General features: G+C 42.3%; 1 protein-coding gene across 1 annotated transcript in view; it reads left to right on the top strand.

Annotated features, from left to right (window-relative positions):
- LOC311000873 (solute carrier family 22 member 23-like) overlaps positions 1-17,246 on the top strand; it is a 32,044-nt gene that overhangs the window by 11,496 nt on the left and 3,302 nt on the right. Inside the window, exons 4-9 of the mRNA XM_083991743.1 lie at positions 8,105-8,273; positions 11,200-11,327; positions 13,332-13,434; positions 14,320-14,555; positions 15,661-15,696; positions 16,682-16,805. Coding sequence (XP_083847869.1) covers positions 8,105-8,273; positions 11,200-11,327; positions 13,332-13,434; positions 14,320-14,555; positions 15,661-15,696; positions 16,682-16,805 — 796 coding nt within the window. The remainder of the gene's footprint in view (positions 1-8,104; positions 8,274-11,199; positions 11,328-13,331; positions 13,435-14,319; positions 14,556-15,660; positions 15,697-16,681; positions 16,806-17,246) is intronic.

Here is a 17,246-nt window from a genome sequence, read left to right as displayed (position 1 = left end):
CTTCCTGTCCATCACCTCTGAACCTCACCTCCCACCCCCACCTTGTATACAAACGCAAACTGCAGATCAAGCGAGCTGAGTCATGCTAGCTGGCTGTGCTGGGTGTTTGTGTGAGAATTTTTGATCAGCTTGAGATGAGGCGATTGTGTTCTGGGGCAGTGGGCCAGAGCTTGCTCTTTGTTTACACAGGTTAATATCATGCACTCACATCAGCTTTTGGGCTAAAATCTGTTGCTTTTCCAAGACATAAATTACTTTTTTTCCCCCACCTGAAGTATTTATTTACACTAAATATCAGTTTTTAGCGGCATCATAACACTGAGAAAAGTGCACATTATCATATAACACTCTGAAGGATTTGTAGGTTAAATGAGGTTTCTCTCTATAAAAGTGATCCAAGCTTAATTGTGTGCATGTGTGGGAAGGCCTATACATTGGCTTCATTTCCCCCCCCACACCTCCCGGCTCCTAAAAGCACTGATGCAACTGCTGTAGGACATTTACTTTTTGAGAGAAACAATTGCTGTACAGAGAAGAGCAAATGCCTCTACACTCCTCTTAAATTGATGTTCACTTTCCACAGCTGATTCGGAGGCAACATGTCTATACAAGCCACGGCTATGTATCTGTGTGTGTGTGTGTGTGTGTGTGTGTGTGTGTGTGTGGGAGAGAGAGAGAGAGAGAGAGAGAGAGAGAGAGAGAGAGAGAGGGAAGCCTTGTAGAGAGAGATACAGTAGACGAGAGAGAGAGAAGCAGGGAGAAACCGAAGGACAACAGACACAGAGCGCATGATTCTGTCGGGTCATGCATCATAAAGAGCTTCATGACTTTTCTGTCAGTAACCTTTGACACACATGCTCATGACTGCTCTGTGTGTGATGATCTAGAAGGCAAAAGTTATTTTTAATGGTGCATGTTGTGGCACAAACTCTTGCTAATGCTTTGGGAAAAGTGCCCGCTCAAGTTATTGCCCTCTTACTATACTTGTTTATTTTAATGAGGTGGTGTATTGCTGCTCAATGCTTACAAAGTATCAACACCATTCCCAGTCAATGTTTTCTGACAAAATGAAGGCAAAGCCCGCAACAGGTCGAACAATAAATTTAATAGTCAGAAAATATAGGCCTAGTATCAATGTCAATTTAAGATTGATTTCTAAAAACCTCATTACTATGCACCACAAAGTGATAATAATGACACCACATCCTGCACTGAAATAACTTGTTTTCGGAGCTGAATTAGCTTTGTGGTTCTAAGTCGCGGCTAACTGCAGCCATTATAAGCGACTTGGATTTTGTTTAGTTAATGATTCCAGTTTCTGCCGATGGAATTTTTTATTGTGTCTCAGAGAGAGGATGTAACAAAAGCAGATGGAAGGGAAAGAGATGAGTGAGTGTGGGATAAATGTGTCACATTTATGACAAATCCATAAATGTTTGATGGTCCCATGTGAGCAAGTGTAGCTTCATGAGGGGGGGAGCGCACATTGTCGCATGTTGCTGTCAATGCGGTACATTTGCTCCTGACACGCCCAGACACTCACACTGTATTGATTGTGTTGGTAGTGTTTACCGTTGCTCCTTTTGTACATGAACTGGACTGCTATGGGTAGTGATCCAGCGCCTAAATACAAACAGATGACTACATTTTACTATACACACGGTGGAAGGGAACACGTGACATTAAGCACTCTGCTCTACTTTTCCATAACAGTTTGTGTTAAAGTTATGATGTGACTGCCCTTAGTGTTCGTAAGTTAGTTATTACCTCTGAGGCTTTTTTATTGCAACAATACTATGCATTTTAGTTTGGCAGTTTTGCCCCCCTGTGCTCATGATGCTTCGGAACGAGTTCAATCAAGCTTGACGTAGACTGTCCGTCAGCTTACAAACCCCTCTGGCACCACCTGAGATGCACAGCATTTATTGGAACATTTAACACATTAAAAGAAACATTTAAAATTCATGTAAATATGTACGGCAATACAAGAGGAGGCTAAGGATGTGGAGGAAATAAAACGGCTAAAAGCATGCAGCGGTGCGGTAGCAAGAAATAAGTGCTGTGGTGTATGCTGATAAAGTGAGTATAGAGCAGCCTGTGAGATATGTACACACAGAAATGTTGTGGTCATATGTGATTGGATATGCTGGCTTAAGCGAGAGCAATTCTCAGTAATATTTTGTTTACGGTCCCTCCTTGCTCAAGTGTGTGTGTGTGTTTACTGAAAACAGAGGAAAGGATTTTGAGAGGACCTTTATCTTACGCAGTATGCAAAGCTAAAGCCAAACATCTGGTCATGTGACACACACGTGTTGCATGAGGTACCATGAGGTGCTTCCTCTCCGTGGTGTCCTACTGTACCAACCAGCCATTAATCTCTGCATACACATGAGGCGTAACAGGGCAGCACAGAAAAATGGAAGCTCTGTGTGTTTGTCTGTACAAATGGACTCCTTCTTGTGTTGTTAGACTCATTTTTACCAGTACGGTCTGACAGGCAGTATTCTCCGCCTGCCCCTCTCATCCCTCTCACCTGCCTTTACTTTCTGTTTTAAGTGTATGCCATTTATGGATATCACTCAGTTGGGCCTGCCCTGAGTAATGTGTGCCAGATCTGGACTCTGAAGAGAGAAGCTTTTCATTTCCCACCATATGCCTCTGCCTCCCTGAGGACGGCAGCTAGGTCTGCCTCGCCGCCACTGCAGAGATATTGTCCTGCCATCAGACGGACCTCTTCATTCTGGCCTGGAAGAGATGATGAAATGCATAGAGAGGCAGGGTGTGACATTGAGTGCAAATGCTTCTCAGCCAAAGAGTGGTATTTTCCATGATACACAGGTTGAACTGTCCTCATGCTTTCCCTTAAGCAGCTCAAGCTGTCTGCTGATAAATGGGTTAAGGTGCAGACTCAGTTTTTTTTCTCTCTCTCTGAGCAGGGTTAAAGGTCTCTTTTGTGCAGAGCTTGCGTTTTTGGTTGCTCGGCAGACTTCCTCCTCTAATGTTTAGCTCCATGTGTATCCTCGTTCCACTTTTTCTTTCTTTCTTTCTTTCTTGGTCTATATTTTAGACTGGATGGCCTGTGGTCATGTTCCAGTTGCAGGTTCCCATTTTCAACCCTTGCCATGCAACTTTTGTGAAAGACCTTGTATGTCATAACCTCAAGCTATCTCACACTGCAAATTCCTGAGTGAAGTCCAGTGATTGGGCAAATCAGCGTGGTCAACCTTTGCTCTTTACTTTTGATGGGTGTAAAAAGGAAACTAATACTGTGTCAGATCTTCTCCTGTTGAATCTGACGTGTTGAGGAAATTCCGGCCTTGGCGTAAAATTTGTGTCAAAGGCAAGGCAATTTTATTTGTATAGCCCATTTTTACAAACGGTTTGTCTCAAATCGTAATCATCATAACAACATCCTCTGTCCTTAGACCCTCACATTGACTGACGAAAAACTCTCAGAAAACCCTTTTAACAGGGAAAAAATTGGAGAAACCAAAGTGTAAGCTGTTCACCGGTTACCCTCTTCCCATTTCCTGTGAAGGCTGATGGCTTGGTTTTGTGCCCATCATCCTCAGTGTTGACACAAATACACAAAGATTACTAAAGAAATACTCTCTCGCTTGTGTTTTACTTGATTGCTGAGAATTTCAGCTCACATAGATCAAAGGAAAGTGCCTGTGGCTACTTGGGGCTAGTTGGCATTCTTGCAGCCCCAGATAAGGGACTAATCAATGAGTATGACCTTATTCTTAGTCAATAGCCCCTTTTCATTGCTTGGAAGAAGAGGGCGGGTACCTCAGGATATTTGTGTGCTAACCTTATATATAAACAAAGAGAGAGGAAAATGCTTCTGAGCACTCTTTGGAGGTTATCTGCCAGAGAGACTGTAAGTAAACTGCAGTTTGTTTTTGCTCATAATATGTGCCCAGAATTTCAATAACGCAACATCAGTAGGATCCTTTCTGTGCGTCATGAGCAGAGAAGCCTTTACCTGACCAAACAAAGGCTTTAGACCCTGTCATGTTCCATCAAGAACGAAGTGACCTTGGTCTGAGACTTCCCTAACCAAGTATGGGTTACGTCGGGCTAAGCGCTCGCCTCCACACTGTTTGATTTATCCTCCTATGGGATCTCTATGTTCCACTGATGATGCAATTTGGCCAAACTCTTCGATCTACTATAAGTCCAGGGAAAGACATGGTTCACTGGTTCCTCATCAGGGATAGTATGCTGTTTGCTGACAGGGCTGCACTTCCCTGTCACTCAAGAGGAGGCATTCCAAGAACTCATCAGCAGCATCGCACATGCTTGAAAGTGAGTTTGGTCTCATCAAGCATTTTCCATTTGTGAATATGTGGAGCTTTTAACTGTGCACTGAAGGTCAGGATGAGGCCCATACAGTCCACCCACATTAACATGAATCCTGATGTGTGAGCTCATCTTACTAAGTAGATTTTTATGTGGAAGTGAGACTTGGGTAAGGCCTGAATTGGCTTGTGGTGAAGCATAGCAGTGACAGATGCTTCCATGGAGGGTACAAGGGGTCACTATTTTGATGAGTATGAAAATATTATGATTAGGGGTGCACCGAATGGCATTTTTTTGGCCGAAGCCGAATACCGAATAAAGTCAAAACGCTTGGCCGAATAACCGAATAATACCGAATACCGAAAGTGGTTATAAAGTTTTTAAATAAAATATTTTTTTTAACTTAATTTTCAAAGAAAGTAAATGTTTATTGACTATTCTGACAGTTTTTGAATATTCCAGTTGCTGTTGCTCATCAAAAAAGCACAACAAGTTATATAAAGTTTTTCATTTAGGCCTATATCGGCCCATTGTGAGTGCTGAAAGATCTATGCAAGTAGGCTACATTCCAAAAAAACCCAAGTGTCTTTTAAAACAGTGGTTCCTAACCTTTCTTGGTCAGATTTTTTTAAATTAATCAATTAGGCTACTAGACATTTCAGGCGACCTCATTTGAATTTCAGGCGACCCCACGTGGGGTCCCGACCCCAAGGTTGGGAAACACTGTTTTAAAAGACGTCGGCCACGGACGGAGTGGGCGACAGGCTGGGACGAGGAACTTTCGTTTTAACTGCTGCAGCCGTCTCTCCCTCTCACACTCAGCATGCTGTTCAGGGTGTTTGATTTTTAAATGATTAATTAAAAGGCGCGTTATAAGGAACGGTCCCCTCACTCAGTCCTCTCAGTGGCCGTGTCTCCGCCGCAGACAGGACGCACCGGGCTCTTGGAGCGCGAGCAACGGTGCGCGCGGTCGCTGTGCAGCTTCCCCCCACTGCTCTTGTTGCTGTTGTTTTTCCAGCAGTAGGAGTCACTAATAAAGCTGGGGTTTAAGCTGCCGTTTCGATCGTCGCGATCACGTATTTATCAGACTTTTTTTTTTTTATATTCGGCCTTGCTTTGCGCTTATTCCACCGAAGGCCGAATGTTGCTTTTTTTGCAATATTCGGTTACCGAATGATCGGTGCATCCCTAATTATGATTCATCTGCTAGATCCTGGAGTCATGTGTTTGTGGCGTCACATACTCACAGTCACAAGTGCTCAGTTGGATGGTTGACCAGCGACCAAAACCCTTCACTCTTCCAACACTAGATCTGTATATCTTTTTTTCCTGACAACTTTCCTAACTCAAATTTCGTAGCAAATGATATATTTGTCCTACTGACCTACAGTACCATGTTCACTCCTTCACTCAATTGTAATGCAACTCCGTTGGTTACTTTTACCTGTGACACAACGGCCTTTAGCTTCAGACGCTGAAGGTGCTGCTAAAAAGGTGCTTTCTTTTGTTTCTATCTTGGCTTGCATGTGGTTAGTGGCAGATGCACACCACCTACTCACAGAAGGCTTTATCAGCCACTCCCCCTGGTATCTCATGCATGACTTGACAAAGGCCCTGTGCTGGCCGAAACGTTGTCTATTAAATCCTTTGCACTTGGGCTGAGTGTGCGGCGTCTTCCCTTTCTTCCATGTCTGCTCCATCGCCAGCACCTCCACATGTTACGGTGTGCGTTACTCTCATTCCATAAGCTACTAAAAAATTAGTCATAAGACTTAAACATGGCAAGCGAACCAGTCTCCTTCCCATTTACGTTGCACATGGAAATCGTGGCAAGAGGCTTTAAGGACCTCATGGGACCAGTAAAAGGTCTTGACATTAGCCTGCGGGCACAGGGAGTGGCTGCACTGAGTGCCTTTAGCGGCCAGCCAATCTCTCTCTATTGTGAAACAATGGTTCTCCTTGACTGAGCTATGTACTTGACAGGGAAGCTACTGAGCTACTGTGGCATGTAGCAGAGAGTGTGATTCATATTCTTGTTCTGCCAAAGTCAGCAAACCAGACAAAGCCTCTTTAGGGATTATCATTACTATTAATTGTTAACTGGCTTGATCATTCATGATGTCATTTCCACATCCACTGAGATGCATTGAAATGTGTATATTCCTCAAGAGATTGTTGTATATCCCACCTTTGTCACCCCAGGGACCCTTGGTCAACATCTTTTGTTATGTGACATCAGATTAGCCATTGGTAGATTTACTGTATGTCAGTAGGACACAGGCTGCAGCAGGGCATTGTGGGAGTGCTGATCTAGTGGGTTGTGGAGGATTAGGGTCACCAGGAGTAAGGTGCTCAGACCTCTTTTCCCTCCTACAGTCTCTTGTACTTTGTACTGAAGTTTAGTGTAGAAAATGTAGCCGTATTTCATAGATACACATTCATGAACATGATAATATAGTTTGTACTGCTAGAGGAGTATGTCTTACTGTGTGACAACATAGCTCGCCACAGGATGTCCTTTTCCCCCGTCACAGTGCAGTGGCCTGTTCAGTGCACATGACGCCTCGTTCATAACCGAAGAATTCAAATCCTATGTAGTCCATACCCAGTGAACCGTCACTTTGCTCCCAGCGGCACACAGAGAATGAGTCTGGACTCTGGAGGTTAGTTGGTTCAAACTCAGCAGGTCTTGCACCCATCGCCCTGCTCTCCACTCATTGGCTCTGTCATTCCAGCTGCGATAGTGTCTGTGAACAGAGAGCATTATTCATGTCCTCAGAAGGGGGCAAGTCCTAATTGAAATTCCGGTCTTTTCCACTGGAATGAAGCGGGGCCGCCGACACCCACTGTATTATGCTGGCCCTGTCACCTTGAAAGGCCCATCTGGAGACTGTTCACATTCCAGGGAAACAGAAAAGACCCATTAAGGGGAAAAAATAGAAAAGAAATTGTGATATATAACAAAAAGGGATGAATGAAGCAGGACAAAAGATTCGGACAGGGCGAGAACAGCGGCATCACAGTAGTGCCCACTCTCTATGGTTTGATGTGAAGCCCTCCTCTACACTGCAGTAACTAAAGGGATGGACTGTCTGTGGTTGCTGGCTGCCAGTGTGGTGTGCATGCTAATGACTGGGTGAATGAATCAGTGCCATTCTGATAGAGGAGAAATGAGTACAAGGAACCTCTTTCTGGTTAGTTCACTCTCACAGCAGCCTACTGTCTCTGAACAACAACTGTACATAGTCATTTATTGCCTTTATTTCACCCCTTTGTATAAATTCTCTAATAGTGACCTATATTTGACCGACCTTATGGCATATTGATTTTTTTTTTTTTTTAATCTGTCTAATAAATTCATTACTTAGTCCATAAAATGTCTTCTGGGTCCTGCACTTGCCTAGTAAAAACAAAGAAATTAAAGCACAAATTTAATTCATAGTAAGGTGTTTTCTCTGTATCAAAAGTCACAGTATCAGTACAATATTAGTCATACTGTTTGTCAGCCACAGAATTGTCTGTGATGCACCAGAGCAACACAAACCTCACATCATGAGATCATCATCATCATCATCTTGAGGAGCCATGTTCTGGCCTGTTTCTGCCAGCGCAAGGCCAAATCACATTAGGGTTTGGATCCAGTGTTCTGTTCATGTAATTTTTCCTGGTGTTGTATTAACAGGAAATCTTGGAAATGTGGCATTTGTGCCGTTGTCATACGTGCCCATTGTGTGTCTTTGTCCCTTGCAGAAAAACGAATTAACACGCGCCCTCTCTCTTTCTTTGTTCCACCTCTCAGGGATCGAGCTGTGCCTGCCAGGATGGCGCTTTTCCATGACCATGGTGGCCAACTTCGTGGTGTTGGGTGGTCAGCTGCTGATGCCTGGGGTGGCCTACCTCTGTGGTGACTGGCAGGTACTTCAAGCTGTTATCATCTGCCCCCTGCTGCTGATGCTGTCCTACATCTGGTAAGGAAAAGACTCGAGCACCTGCTGCACCATGACCCAGACCTGTCTTGTTTAAAACCTTAACCCTTAAAAAGGTATTTTAAATCCTACACAAGCCTCTCAGTGGTTAAATATGTGGTTACACCTGCAGTAAAAAATCTACACTTAAAGTTTACACTCTGGATAAAACCTTGTTAAGACAAAGATGCTCTCACACAGTGAAATGTTATCAACAAGGAGGTGGAGAAAGCCTTGCCTCCAAGGACATTGTCCAGCCGTGGATTCCCAGCTGAATTAAATGTAACGTCTTTTGTTAACTCATTTGCAGTGACCTCTACTGTGACTGCAGTCTCTTTTACTGAAGCCCAGGCAATAAATACTCATGTATTCCCCTCCATTTATTCTGCCACCAAGCACAGTGCTCCACAGCACTGCTGTTAGTCAGCAGAAGAAATCCAAGAATACAGATTTTATCAGTGTATCTACTGTAAGACCTTAGCTTTCTTCCATTGTGTACCTGAAGAACAAAGTGGGGTTTCACTCAGAAACGATCAAAAGTAACGAAACGGATTACACATCAATAATGGTGATATACAGTACAGCCCTTTAATCAGTATGGGACACAGAACAGACCCGATGGGGTATTGATGGGGATTTTCCACAGGAGTGGGATGATACAGTGCAGGAGTCAGATGCCTCAAGCAGAGTCATAGACATTAGTCACTGTTATACTGATGAATGAGTGATTCTTTTTTAGGAGGTGTGGGTTAGAGCTATACTTTCAATTATAAAACACATATGGAATTCACTAAAAGCATCTGCTGGTGTGAACCAGGACTCCCGAAAAAGAGCTCTCGTACTATCAAGTTGCTAGTTTACATAAACCACAGGGTTTCAAAATCATCTCAAAGTTTAGATATTACATAAATGCTAACATGTCTATTGTAGAAGTAAACATCCAGCTAAGATTAGTCTACAGGCACAAAGCAGAATGATTGATAAGGTACAACAGCTAAAGTCTTCAAGAAATCAATGGAGCTGGTTAACATTTCTGTTCATGACCCTGACATACACAAATCATGAGGATGGTTGCATGGAGCATGTATCGATGGAAAGGACATCACAAAGGAAGTAGCTCATGCCTGAAAAACACCTTCAATGCTACTCGGAAAATGATTTGTTGACTGATGAAACTAAAGTTGACTTGTTAGGGAAGAACACGCAGCACTTTGTTTGGTGTAGAAACACCATCGTCATCATTCCATAGGTGAAGCTGGGATGAGCAAGTATCATTATATTGAGTTTGGGCTTTGACAGCTCACCATCAAGCAGGTCTGTAGGAAGAATTGTCCGAAATTCCTCTCAGCGGCTACTGGAAGCGTTTGTTTGAGGTTATTGTTGTCAAAGGGGGTTTGGCCGCTAATTAGATCCAAAGGTTTACTTACTTTTTCCACCTGCCCTGGGAAATTTTTAATTGGTGTGCTCAGTAAACACACAAAAAACTGTAACTTCATTGTGATATTAGCTCAAACATATTGCATTTGTCTACACTTGTGATTTACAGTGGGGAAAATAATCATTTTTAAGTTTGGGCCTCACAAAGAAATTGAAGGTCTATCATTTTTATGGTAGGTTTATTTTTACAGACTGAGAGAAAATATCAACAGAAAATCCAGAAAAAACACATCATATAAGGTTATAAATTAATTTGAATTTGATGGACTGAAGTAAGTATTTCACCCCTAAGCAAAACATGACTATGTGCTTGCCAACAAGACTTCCTCCTCCATCAAGTACTGAGGTCAGACGTTTTTTGTAGTTGGTCACCAGGTTTGTTCACATATCAGGAGTGATTTTGGTCTTTACAGATCCTCTCCCAATCCTGAAGGTTTCGAGGCTGTTGCTTAACAACTCAAAGTTTCAGCTCCCTCCACAGATTTAGTTATGAAATCAGCAGGGGATCAAATACTTATTTTCCCCACTACAGATGAAGAGCACACCACCTTTTATGGCCAATTATTGCAGAAAACTAGGCAAATCCAAAGGGTTTATACACTTTATCTTGCCACTGTATGTGTAGGTAGCTGAGCTCTAAGCATTGTAACTATTTGCTTTCTGCTGTGGTTCAATTATAGCCCTACTGGTTGGAAGAAAAACATTCAACAGAACTCAAGGGCATGAAGCAGGTTGTGGCATTGATATTTCTCACAGAAATCACTGGATATCTCACAGTGAACTTGACCTGTAAAGTGCAGGGCAAGCTTTTATTTGCAACACTGTGGAGTTTTTCTACACTCTTATAAGTCCATGTACACTGCTGACAGACCAATACATCTGCAGGCCTTTGTACAGCCATCACAAGTGTAGTATGGACCCATCTCCACTGTGTTGATTAAAGTAGACAGCCTTTATGGGCACAAATTGTACTCATTGCCAATGAAGTCTCTGACTCTGCAAATATCATAGCTGATTGGGCTGAGCAAGTCAACACTGTGGGCGATCCAAGTTTATTGCTGATTTGTGGAAACAGTCACAAACCACAATGGTGCAAGACTGCGAAACCAGCACTTACACGTCATACACAGCTGTTCCAGAGAAATTCAACCAGCTGAGAGATGTGGCATTGTTTCTAACGCCTATCTGGAATTCAACATGTCGTGCAAGGAGAAACCGACAACAACTGAGAGGAATGTGCGCAATGTAACCCAATACTACTAGAAGATAATAGAGTGTTGCAAATGAAATCAGGGCTGATTTCCTGTTCAAAGTGCAATTTATAATGTTTGTCTGCATTTAAATGGCATGGTATTGAAATGGTGTGCCGGGTAACAAAAGTAAGATTTTACAACGTTTACACTGACAAAGTGAGATTTCAAATGGTCTTTGTTTCATTCTGAGTCATTTTCCATGCCTTATTAACAAGGACATCCCCCGTCTTTTCTGACAGGATCTTCCCTGAGTCACTGCGTTGGTTGCTGGCCACTCAGCAGTACTGCCGCTCCAAGTGGATCATGGGATACATAGCACAGAAAAACCGAGTGAACATGGAGCTTGACACAGATAATATCCTCACAGGTAACATATGCACTGATGTTAAGTTTGAAGAAATAAGCATTGAAAGGCTGCTTTTCAGCCAACTCTTTGTGATTATTAGGCCTATATGCATATACAATTTTGTTTAAAGTGGTTGGTTAGTTAGTTAGTTTGTTAGTTAGTTAGTGATTGTGTCTTTATATATTTGATTCACATTTGTCTTTATTTTTTGTAGGGCATGATTTTTAGAAGTGTCCCCATCTGTGCTTCCCTAAATAAGTAGGATTGACAAGGTTATATGTAATTCCTGTCTTGTTACCATAGTAACATGCCACCCCAGAGGTAGCAGTGGGTGTTGAGCATTACATTATGACACTCTAGAACGTTCATTAATTTCATTATAGCCCGGATGGGTGGACATGAGGGCTGACATGGCGGTGTGCAGACAGCAGATGGACGCAGGTCACACACTTTGACCCTGGGGTTAACTGTTAATGGCTTTGTTCAGACAACCTGTCAGAGGCAAAAAGCAGGGAGGAGGAGCTGTGCTGTTGTCGAATGTTACGGAACTTTGAGTTTGTATTCACGCTTTGACGGCGCTTTAGTGTGTGGCATGCCCTTTTTCAGTTTTTTACCTGCTATTGCTTTTCTGTAATTATCAATACGTTACTGCTGAGAAAAGGCTTAAAGAGAAACCACTCAGTGTGAAATTGACTGCACTTTTTCAGAACTCAGAGACTGTGTGCTGATGCAGCATTTGAGAAGAGTACATTGCCGTAGACATTAATTTATCCTATCTTGTTTTTATAGTAACTGGCTGTCCCCAGCCCTTATGATAATATTTCCTACTTTTTGTCTTCGGTGCTGAGCTCTAAATATAATGCTGGGCCACCGACTCTGCGCTGCTGCCCTAGAGGAAGAGCTGAGGAATGTTTTCACACACACACACATGTAACTACTCATTAGATCATCTTTAGGAAGCGAGCAGAGTAATTTGCATAGATCTCAGTTGGGATTGTCTTACTCAGAGGTTTGTAGATCGGCCAGGGTATCACTGGAAGGCCTGAGCCATACAGTCAGAGATAACCTTGAGGCAGCGGTGTGGAATGCCGTCACATGCCTGAGTCAACATGAGCAGAACAGTACCGCAAAGCAGAGGTGTGTTTCTGTGGCAACCCGCACTCCGATACCAAAACAACCACCGCGTGCGGTGTCACGTATCACCCACAGCTCAGAGGGGTGTGGCAATGTCAGGAGCTGTTCCTGTTCCTCTGTGAGCATTGTCATACCTGTCTCACAGCTACAGCAGAGCAATGATGTGGGATGAAACATGCTCATTAAAAATACATATGGGATTTTCCTGTGGTTGAAATAAATCAGGGGCGTCCCTGTTTGACTGGTTGAAGAGCCAGACTGCTGTCAAACTTTCATCTGAAAACTCAGTCTGACATTATATTAATTACGGCTCAGCCAGCACTGTATCACCAGGATGCTATATATTAGCTCATATCATATATTATTTATTTGTTACAGATATATTGGAACAGTTGTAGACAATACTAATACATAAATTGTTTCATAATTTAAGTTTAATATGTGTTATGTGTAGTAATGTGTTTGTTGTCCTGTATTTATTTATCACTGATATTTCAGCATCTATATATATTTGTGATCTTACTTAAATTTCTATTTAAAATTATATTGCTGTTGTTGTTATCGTCTCATACTATAAATATCCTGTTGATAGATATTGTAACAGCTGTTCTTCAACTAGTTTGCCAGTTTTGGTACACATACTACGATAGCAGTCAAGACAAACACAGATTATATATTGTGGGAAAGAAAAATATGTTCACCCCTAATTATCCGTAGTAAAGCTACAGTAGCAGAGACCTAGACAGATATTAACTCTTTAAACCATTCAGAAGGATCATTCTTTGCATCGCTCAAGTGAACAACTAGAAATAAGTAACGTTTTTATTAATATCAGTCACCAAAGTCACACATAGGCCCGGCTCTAAGATTAATCTGTTTGTTTGTTTCCAGAACTGCAGAGAGCACTTCAGAAGAAACCCAAGAAGACGTGCATCGTGAAAATGGTCGGGACCAGAAACCTATGGAAGAATATTGTCGTGCTCTGCGTCAACTCGTAAGTGTTTTGCCTTACGTGTTAGTACCTACAAAACTGTTTGGACAATTGTGTGACAAGAAGGGAATGTCATGTGGGAAGGTTGGAAAAACAGACAGGAAGTGTGTGTGTGTGTGTGTGTGTGTGTGTGTGTGTGTGTGTGTGTGTGTGTGTGTGTGTGTGTGTGTGTGTGTGTGTGTGTGTGTGTGTGTGTGTGTGTGTGTGTGTGTGTGTGTGTGTGTGTGTGTGTGTGTGTTTTTGTTGTGTGTGTAGGGCGAGCCAATGCCAGTCAGGCACGCCATTTTGTACATTTAAAAAGCCACTATTAACCTGGAGGCTCGATACAGCATTGATCAGTGGACCTCAATGCTTTTGTCCTTGCTGCTCTCTCTTTTCATCTCCAGTGGGATCTCTCCTCTTCTCTCCATCTGAGACCTCAGCCGTAGTTAGGCAGACCCAGTGTCCCTGACTCCCCAAGTCAGCATAAATTTTACATGAGCTGTGTCCTTAGGAAACATTAGACAGCCTGGAGAAAGGGTGTGAGTGTTTGCTTGCTTTTTTTTTTCTTCTTTTTTTTGTCTGTGTGAGTGTGTGTGTGTGTGTGTGTGAGCATGTGGGGTGTATGCCTTTTGTGTCAATAAGCCAATGTTTGCATCTGTGCAGTTTTCTGAGATGAGCAAACATAATATTCTCTCTCCACCCACACTCCTCAACTTTTACATGTTTGTGTCTACTTCCCCTGCTCTTATTATGTCCTCCCCTTGTGTACTTCATTTTTCTCTTTTTCCTCACTTGTTTCCTCCAACATCCTCTGCCCAGTATCCCTTGATAAAACCACCGCAGTCTCTGATACGTCCTTGTTTTTACCTCACTACTTCTCCCTCTGTCTGTGTGTTGTGTATTCAGGCTAACAGGCTATGGGATCCACCACTGCTTTGCTCGTAGCATAATGGACCACGATGCCCAGGAAACCACCATATTCCATAACTTCTATGCAGATTATTACACCATGGCGGGCATTGCGGTGGCGTCCTGCATGGCGCTGTGCCCGGCAGTTGGTTTGATGGGGCGGCGGGGTGGCCTTCTAATGTTCATGATCATCACTGCCCTGGCATCACTGCTGCAGCTGGGTCTGCTCAACTGTGAGTACATAATGGATTAACGCTTGTCAAATTCTTATTCTGGAAGAGCGATACAACTGTGATGTAGCTCGTGGAGTTTATTATTAATATTTTGAGAGCGAGAAGAAATCGAAGAAACAGAATTCTCCCAATTCTCAAAGCGTCCTTGTTTGCATTAAAGAAACAGCTCGGCATTTTGGGAAATGGACTTCCTTGCTTTCTTGCTGAAAGTTATACGAGAAGATCAATACCACTCTCATGTCTGTGTGCTCAATTTTAAGCTTGTGCCAGTAGGCGAGTGGCTTCGTTTAGAGGCATGATTTAGAAAAACAATCACCTATCCTGGTTGGGCTAAGAAAAAGATCAGCGTCCAACTCCTCTTAAAACCTCAACTTCCTGTTTTGAACTTTACAACTGCTTATAAGATACAAGCACATGCATAGTTCAAATTATTCAAATTTAGTGGTGATGTAAAAATTTTAAATTGTGGAAAAAAAGAATTCTGAGGTGTCAGCGACAGTGAAAATATTGATAAAGACTAATGCACTGGTCTTTTAATGGGATCACTGAGAAGTGAGGATATAAAACAATACAAAGAGCATCTTCCATTAATCTGTCAAACAATCTGATGAGTCGAGAAAATAAGGATATGCATGTTTTGTCACAGACAGATTCAGTTGAGTGCAGCTATCGTCACGTTTGAAGTCTTCTGCCTCCTGCTGTAAAAGCTCACATTCATCACTGTGAGTGGATTATGTCAGAACATAGTTACCTTTTAGTTGTCTGTAATGGAGTGGCCGAACACGATTACAAGTTGCCGTTTTAGTCAATGTGTTCCAAGAAGTGCTCTCGATGATCAAAACGGTACACATGTCGGCGTATTCAGTTACAAACAAGCCAGAATTAATGTTTAACCTGAGTCAACACATCAAGGTTATGCTCACGTTTCATGTTCCAAGTCGAAGCTGTTTGTTTTGTGACACTGTGTTGATGATGTTTTTTTGTTTTTTTAGTGCAACATGTGCATGTTTTTCTTTGTAATGTTTGACATACTGTAGATGTTTAGTGTTTTTTCCCCCCCCATCTCACTATTATGTATCTGATGGTGTCTTTAATTCTCTTCTAGTGCTGGGGAAGTACAGTGTCCATCTGAATATAGACGGTACGTGTGAATTGTATCATCTTCCACCACGACTCCATCGCATCACTTAGGTTGCTGCATTATCTTGATGAGGTTTCACAAAATGTGCCGCATTCAGATTTTCTGCAGCATTTCATTAAGCGAAGCACAAGCCCTGCAGAGACCTGCTAATGAAGTCCTAGATGTAATTATGACGAGCTTTACACTTATTTAGTCCCTTTGTGTTAAGGAGTTTGAGCCCCTTTGTCATGGAGCTGTGGATATCATCCCCTTCACCTCTGTTTATCAATCTCTTTATTCTCTCCACACTAATCTGCCAGACTGCCCCCTGTGGAAAGCAAGAGCTGATCACAGAGCAGCCTCTTCTGATCCTCTCTGTGCCATCTTCAACATGTCTTGTTCATTTTTAAAAGTAACAAAGTGAAGATAGTTTATATTCAAACCATATTTAAACCTGAATGGGGTCTGTGTAGACTTTTTGCGAGCCTGCCTCTCTGTAACTCTTTAAAATAATTATTAGCACTACTGGGAAACCAAAATCATAGTTGTGCTGGCCAAATTGGCCATAGTTTTTTTTTGGCACAAGACTGGTGAGAAACTAAGTTTCTAAGGAAGTAATAGTGATGATGTCTTAAAAATCCAGGTTCTGAAACTGTTAGAGTTTGTAAAAGTCACACCAAAATGACAGCCAGACTATGACTGAGTCACATGATTCAAGAAATTAAGCTTCATATGAGTGACTGGAAACTTTTTAGCCTCCGTTAATCCTTAATTTTTAGCATTTTGGTAAATTTGAGCAAAAATGATTCCATTGTTTTCCTCTCATGGTGTTAATAAATAAGAAATGCTGCTATATCATCATTAAAACACATAATAAACAGTAATGCATTGTAATGTTTCAAATATGACGTGTTACTTAAAAACAGTCTGTAAAGCAGACCCTTTCTTCCCCCCTGAACACTCTAGTCTTATTTCTGCATGTGCATGTCTCCTGCTTTGTCTGCAGATAAGGAAGGTAAGCTGAGAGACAACTTCTCCACCGCCTTCTCCATCATCGGCATGTTTTCCTCCCACGCAGTCAGCAACCTGAGCATCTTCTTCTGTGCTGAGATCACACCCACTGTGATCAGGTAAGGACTCCGCCGCCAGAGAGAGGAGGGTGACATTTTAAAAACGTTTTACTCTCGTTAAGAGTAAATTGTGTGTTTCTTTTATGCATAGCATGCTTTATCAACTCCTTGTGTGAGGGAACTATACATGTCATAAATCTGCATGTAATAAGAAAAATAAATCAGGTGTAAACTTTACACCTTTTTTTCACACCTTACTAACAGGTAATTCAGACATTACAGAGGTTGGTTGTCATTACATGTTCCTACAGATGGATCAGCTGCTCCTCCTCTTGTTAAAGGCCGGGTATGAAATCATTGAGCTGCTGGAAAACAACAGAGTCTCACAGTTCAGTGTCAAATGTAATCCACGTCTTGTACAAATTAGCCATACCCTCTGAGAATATATGACACAGCACTGGAAGGTTCATTATCTAGGGTTATGTAAGGAGGGGGGGGGTT

Source organism: Trachurus trachurus, assembly GCF_905171665.1.
Source record: "Trachurus trachurus genome assembly, chromosome: 17".
Lineage (NCBI taxonomy): Eukaryota > Metazoa > Chordata > Actinopteri > Carangiformes > Carangidae > Trachurus > Trachurus trachurus.
This window is presented reverse-complemented; position numbering and strand designations above follow the sequence as displayed.